The 7,497-nt window shown below is 34.1% G+C and overlaps 1 protein-coding gene across 1 annotated transcript; it reads right to left on the bottom strand.

Moving 5' to 3' along the window:
- Positions 1-288: 288 nt before the first annotated feature.
- On the bottom strand, positions 289-2,944 carry SLP2 (subtilisin-like serine protease 2). The gene has a single exon (XM_078966602.1). It carries the CDS (start codon positions 2,901-2,903, stop codon positions 594-596), a length of 2,310 nt encoding a protein of 769 aa, XP_078822728.1. The 5' UTR covers positions 2,904-2,944; the 3' UTR covers positions 289-593.
- Between the last annotated feature and the right edge of the window lie 4,553 nt (positions 2,945-7,497).

Below are 7,497 nucleotides of genomic sequence, written 5' to 3'. Positions count from 1 at the left end.
CAATACTTTCTTTAAAGCAAACTTACATAAAAAAAGAAAGACCAAAGAAGTTTTGTTCCCTAAAGACTCGAGAAGATTTTATGAAACAAAATATTACTTTTAGACAATAAAAATTAATAATCTATCTACTCCATGAGTCCAATAATAATTACTAAATCCCCTAAAAAGACCAAGACTTGACTTATGGTCGATGTAGTGCTTATTTAAATACATGTAATTTCTTACAATATATTACAATCGAATAATTCGAGAAAAAAAAAAAAAAAAAAAAAAAGATAAAGTCAAAAGTTAAAACGAGTGAATATCGAGTTTTCTTTTTGTAATTTTTTGGAATTTGCAATAACGTCAAACCATATAATTATATTTTACATAATTATGAAAAAAGCGATGAAAAATAAAAAACAAACAAAAGAAGAAAAAAATAAAGAAAAAAAAGTTGACCCTAAAGCAAAACACGATGCCCCTAGCAGAGAATCTATCTTCTCCGGTCAAACTCTCCGGCAACTCGCCACCTACACACGCCTACATCGGATTAATTTACCACCGAAAACACCACCACATGATTAGAATCAAATCCTCTAAAATCAAACAAATCACATTGGGTCTAATTGTGTCACCACAATAGGGCTTCGAACCACATGCTTTCCATCAACCCATGAAAGCGACCCGAATACAGCACCGGAATCACCCATCATTACACTACTCCCATCCATTTTCACGGTGACGTAGTAACTCAATTCCCTTACCTTATCGGAAAACACCAACTTTCCAGGCCTCACAGCCACCGAGACACCCTTCGGCGCCTCCACCTTCACATTGTAAACCGAATTCACATCACCGACGTTCTTCACTCTTCGAATCAATGTCTTCCTCAAAACCCCCTTTTTCCCGATGGAAAACAAGGCGGCGATTGATGGGTAATTTAAGTTTTCCGGGACTGGTTTTCTTCTCATCGGACAAGCTGCCGGAGATCGAGTGATTACCTGGATTGTCTTTGCGCCATAGCCGATTGAGCATAGGAAGCTTACGTAATCTTGATTGGTGAGATCGTATACTAGACCTGGATCCATGGCGAGGTCGAGGTTTAGATGACCGGCGCCGAAATCATAAGGTGTTGTTGCGTTGCCGGTGGATTCGTCTGTCATGGGTTGGAGCTGTTTGTTGACGGTGCTTGCGGTGGTCATGATGGCGGATTTTATTGCCGCTGGTGACCAGTCAGGGTGGGCGGATTTTAGAAGAGCGGCGGCGCCGCTCACGTGAGGACAAGACATTGAAGTTCCTGACAGGATATTGAACTCCATTTTCCGATCATCGGAATCTAACCCTGTCGGACCCACGGCATCGGTCCAAGCAGCTAAGATGTTTACTCCCGGAGCAATTAAATCAGGTTTTAGAATCTCGGGGTTCATCCCGTTGGGTCCTCTACCGGAAAAGGAGGCCACCACCGGCGCTGGCCTAATTCCGATAACTGTTCCTTGGAAATTGATTGTAGCGGTGGCTCGGCCGGTGGCGGCGTAAGCTTTAATTTCGTCTCCTTCGTCGGAACCGACAGAGCACGCCGGGATGAGATGAGCGTCGCCGACGAGTCCTTCACCGTTGGAAACTCCATTGGAGAGAATCATTCCGACACCGCCAGCTTTCTTCACCACCAACCCCTTGGCCACCCTCGGACTACTGCCTCTATCGCAAATTACAATTTTACCCCTGACGAGGTTTGGATCCAATGCATTTTCCATACACAATGATGCAGATAAAATTCCTGATTTTCCGGGATAAATTAGGGGATATTTTTTTCCGCTGAATGAGGGACCAGCGTATAACGATACACCTGCGAGCTTTCTTCCATCGCCAAGGATAACTTCCGCCGGGAAATTTCTGTCAATTGTGCCTGCTCCGACGGTAGTGAGCCACGGGGCCAGGTTAGTGACCGACATTCCGTTAGGACCGTCGTTTCCGGCGGAGGAGGAGACGAAAACACCTCTAGAAACAGCGCCGTAAGCTCCAATTGCAATTGGATCGAGATAATACGGTGAAGAAATGCCGTCGCCGCCTCCGATAGAAATAGAGATAACATCTACACCGTCGTTAACGGCAGCGTCAAAGGCTGCAAGGATATCTGAATCGAAACAACCAGCACTTTTCCAGCAAACTTTATAAATCGCCAATCTAGCTTTCGGAGCAACACCTTTAGCTATTCCAGAAGCGTATCCAGCCATACTAGCTTTAAAAACGTACCTACCGGCGGCTGTAGACGCCGTATGAGTACCGTGGCCATCGGCGTCTCTCGGAGACCGAAACTCAACTGTATCGTTAATCGTGCCACCGAATCCAATACCTCCAAATCCACCAGAAGCTTCATGTCCTTTAGCGAAGAATCGAGCTCCAACAATCTTCCTATTACAATTCCTCGCCGTGAATTTCACTCCGGTCTGGCAAACGCCTTTCCACCGCTTCGGAACAGGTCCGAGGTTCAGATCGGTGAAACTCCTTCTCTCCGGCCAAATTCCTGTATCAAATACGCCAATAATAACATCTGAACCGTAATCCGATTCAGACCACAAACCTCTCTGGTTCCTCAGCCCAACGAACTGCGGCGACCGAGTAGTATGAAGCTGACGGCGGCGGTCTTCAAACACCGCTAACACAGACGGATGCTTTTCCAAGGCGGAAGCTTGTGAGGAAGTGACAGACGCAGAGAAGCCTCTGAAAACTGTGTCGTATACATGAAGGATACTGGTGGATTCAGTGAACTCAGAAGTGTACCAGTGGTAATGAGTGGGAAAGATCGACGGCTTTGATTCACCATCTACTCGGAAAATGTAAGTTTTCAGCGTCGGATCTGTGGATACGGCTTCGCCAGCGGCGAAAAGGAAGAGGAAAAGTGTACAGATGAGCACAGCCATGGGAGAGTGAAGTGTGAGTGTGTGTATTGGGGTGTGTGTTTATAAGCACATAATAAGCCTGGTGGATTTTATTATTTACTTATTAATAAAACAAATTTGTTTTAATTTTAATTCTTAAATCATATATTGGCCATATAATTTAAAAATAATCAAGAAAGGACTTAAATTAGGAAAAATTAAATATGTTCGATTATATGGATAATGTGGTTAATATCCGACCGAACTCAATCCAATCTAAACAATGGTCTTACTTTGCTCATATTGCCATAAATGGACTTTTTACGTAGTTTTATTTTTTATAGTGATCGAATTAAGAAGACAAAAGTTGGTTTTATTATATGTTTTGTGATTTGTGATAATAGTTTAACGATTTAGGTGTGAAATTCTATAAGTAGAGTTAAAGATTTCAAAACCTTATAAATAAAGTTAAGAGTTCAAAACCTCGAAGGTTTAAAATACTAATAATATTTTTTTAAGATAGGTTTATCTAATCAATAATTCAATATAGAGCATTTATGTTTGTTAATATATCGATCTTGATTTTAAGATGCTACAAGCAAAAAAATTAAAATCTCCATGATAGTAGTCTTAATCAACAAGTTATAACAAAAAATAAATAACGATGCGATAACGGTCTTGTTTGTTCAAAAAAATGATAGCAGCCGCATGTCTCAAGAAGTTTCGTAATAAATATTGTAGAAACAAAAACATCATCGATATATTAATCAACTTCAAGTTACAATAAATAATATAGAAACAAGATTTTGCGAGCAGATTTGAAGACTCGTGTAATTCGGTAGAATTTTTCAGTCTAAATCCGACCGTACGATTATGATATTATAAAACATAAAACAATTTTGTGAAAAATTCCGATCCATGACAACTTTAATTTCATTGTTTGTAATTTCCATTTTAAGCTAAAGAAGCTATTGTTACTAAAAATGACTTTGAATTTCATATATAATCTTATTTGATATAGTCTTAAAAATTGCTCTTTAAATTTTATATAATAACAGTTTTGGTGTTTACGTTTCTTATTTTTTATACTTAAATTAATATTAGGACAATTTTGAAAAGTAAAAAGATTAAAATGAAATTGGAAATCATAATTTAATGGTTTGTAAGAGTTTGATGGGTCACATCTTTATTGCTTGGTTTGAGGCGGTTGAGATAAGTGGAATATGATTCTTTTTAACCATGGATAAATATTTAACCAATAATATAAAATAATTATTCTTTTAGCCAAGAATAAGTATCAAACTCGTGAACATATTTTGTTTGTTTTTCTAGTTCATATATGACCAATAGTATTAAAAATGATAGTCTAGAGAAATTATAAAACATGTTTTTTTATTGGAATAAATTGAAGATTTATGCTGGATGTGCTTACGTTTAAGATAGAAAATTATGTTTATCATATTTGAATTGTTAAAATGAAATATTTTTCGTAAGACCTATTTAAAATAGTTTTAAATAAAGTTATTTAAAAATATTTTTAGAGTTTAAGTTTTGTAAAATCGTCGGCTATAGAGTTTAATTCAAAAGATATTTCAGAGTTCAAATATATGGATAATAGTCCCAAAATAAGTTTAGTTTGTAATAATACGAGAGAAACAAATATCAAAAATATCAAAACTAAGGTTTAAAAGGTCAATACATTAAACCTAAAGTTCTAAATTTCCAAAAGCTATTAAATCCTTTAAGCTTCTACTCACATCATCTATCCCTCAAATTTTTATTAAGAAGTGGGTTAGGTTAGGAGACTCGTGAATATCATTCCAGGGTTAGACATAATAACGTTGCATATCAATAAAACATCCGATTCATATCCAAATGTATAAATCCATACCTTAAAAAAAAAATCATAAAACATCATTTAAAACTTCAAGTCAGGGATAATTATATCTTAAGTCTAAGAACATTGCCATAACTATAAAATGCTATCTAACTTCACAAATAAAGGGAACGATGCAAGGTACTTACTTTGTGACGTGCAAGGTAATTACATTGTAATAAGACATGTCAATAATAAGTCAAACAAGATTATATGTATGGATAATTACTCATATTAGTTCACCCTCTCGGATTCGATAATCCTGATGAAAACCAATATATATATATATATATATATATATATATATATATATATATATATATATATATATATATATATATATATATATATATATATATATATATATATATATATAGAGAGAGAGAGAGAGAGAGAGAGTTAATATCACATAAGAAGGAAATTTTTTATAGGAAGGTAAGAAATTTTTTTTATATGCATATTTTCTTAGAAAAAATTGAAATGAATCATTAGATGATTCAAAAGTATGATGATTCACAACAAAAAATTTTGAAAAAAACAGCTTCATGATTCATTTTTAAGTAAATCAAGAAAAAAAATTCACTTTTATGACAATTTTAGTGAATACCAACAAAATCATCATAAAATTAAATCATTGAAATGTTTTTTCGGGATTTTTTTTAGTGAATCATGTTATTATTGATTCATTTGTTTTTTTCGCCAAAAAAATAAGTCGAAAAAAAATTTCTTACCTTCCTACCAAAAAAAATTTCTTACCGGATCTATAACCTCTATATATATATATATATATATATATATATATATATATATATATATATATATATATATATATATATATATATATATATATATATATATATATATATACTTTTCCAAAAATTATTTTAAGAAGAAACAACTCGAATAGATAATGCAATACATGCAACTATCACAACCCATGTCAATCTTGATAAGCTCAATCTCACAACGATAAATGGTGGTGGACACATGAGAGGTCTCCTCTCAAGTTTCTAAAGACTGAATCTCCCACCTCTATATTTTCTAGGAAGAAGGGTCTACCTTCTTATAAGGTCGTTTAAGTGGGTCTCCCACCATCGATCTAAGAACTAGGTAGCGATGATCCCTAGTCACGTATAAGGGGTAGCAATCCCACATGTTCACATGAGGATTATTTAGAAATATACTCACAATAACTCAACACGCAACACAAGTCTTCCATCCTAGTATGTATGCATAAATAGGATGTCAAAACACTTTCAAAATAGATAATATTAGTTTTTATTATCAAATCAGTTTTCAAAATCTTGTTTCATGAATGCAAACAAATATATGCACATATAAGCAAATAGCAATCAAATATATTTTATATAGTTTTCAAAACACAAGATTAATGATAATAGATGTATGCTTCCAATAACTCATAATAAAGATCAAAGGATACATAGACTCGAAATATCAAGAATAAGGTAAATCCCCTTTTAATACATGACATTTACAAAATCATGTCCTTGGTTCAAAATAAGAATGTCCACGAATCATAAACAATACCATTTTATAGAAAGGAAACACATAGTATACATTTAGTATCCATACAAGTTATATGTAAGGATATATTATCACAAAATGGGAAACGCAAGTAAAACCTCCATATATTGGGGATAAGTGTCTAAAGGTAAATGTACTCACCTTAGTACAATGCTAGCAACACCACATACTCTTCACTTGAATAATATAACTTCAACTTATGCATCCAAGTACACACCTTATTCAAATGCTAGCAAAACCACACACTTTTTACTTGAACAATATCACTTCAACTTATGTACACAAGTTCATACCTAGTATCACCATCATAAACTTGTTAAAAGACTATAATACCATTTATGGTCAACTCATAAATCTAAGCTCAAAATACTCCTTAAATGTCGTATTATGGATCATGGAAGCCAAAGGAGACCAAATGAATGAACTAGACTCAAAGCATAATAAGATCACAAAGTTTAAAAATAAAAATAAAAAAAAAAAAAAAAAAAAAAAAAAAAAAAAAAAACATGACACACATGGAACACATCGTTTCCTCCCTTAAGTCGAATCACAACTACTAAATAGATTACATGATCATATTCTTTTTCTTATTTAGCCATCCAACTTTCAATAAACTTCAAAATGAATTCAATAACTCAGGGGAATTCAGATAGAGGTTATAACACTTCAAGTGAACATAAGAAGGATCTAAAATGGTTTAGTTCCTTGGAAAAATCATCCAATAACAAATTATTACTCAGCTTCACCTAGAAGCTCTATGAGCACAAAAGAGTTCAATTTACACCAAAATCACTATGTGTGATTTATGGAATGAAATTAAAAAGAACCAATACCATTAACAATACTCCAACACAAGAAGAGTATATGTAACATAGCAATATACTAACACCTAAGACAAGGATTAATGAGCATTCATGATTGAGATATCCTCAAATCACCATTGATGTGTTATGATGCCCCAAAATACATAAAACCTCATCATGGGACATGAACCGCTAAATGGATCATGGATTTGAATTAAAAAGCATAATATAGACATAACATCATTATCATTGTTTGGAACTATGAACTTTATCTATGAACCCTAGGTTTAAAATATCCAAATAATCACCATTGAAACTTGAACTTTGATCCATAAACTATGAAATCTCACCATAAGTCAAAGGTTGACAAATGGATCATAGAATTGAAGTTAAATACATTCACTAAGCAAAA

The sequence above is a fragment of the Lactuca saligna genome, chromosome 8, assembly GCF_052625555.1.
Source record: "Lactuca saligna cultivar CGN05327 chromosome 8, ASM5262555v1, whole genome shotgun sequence".
NCBI classification, from domain to species: domain Eukaryota; kingdom Viridiplantae; phylum Streptophyta; class Magnoliopsida; order Asterales; family Asteraceae; genus Lactuca; species Lactuca saligna.
This window is presented reverse-complemented; position numbering and strand designations above follow the sequence as displayed.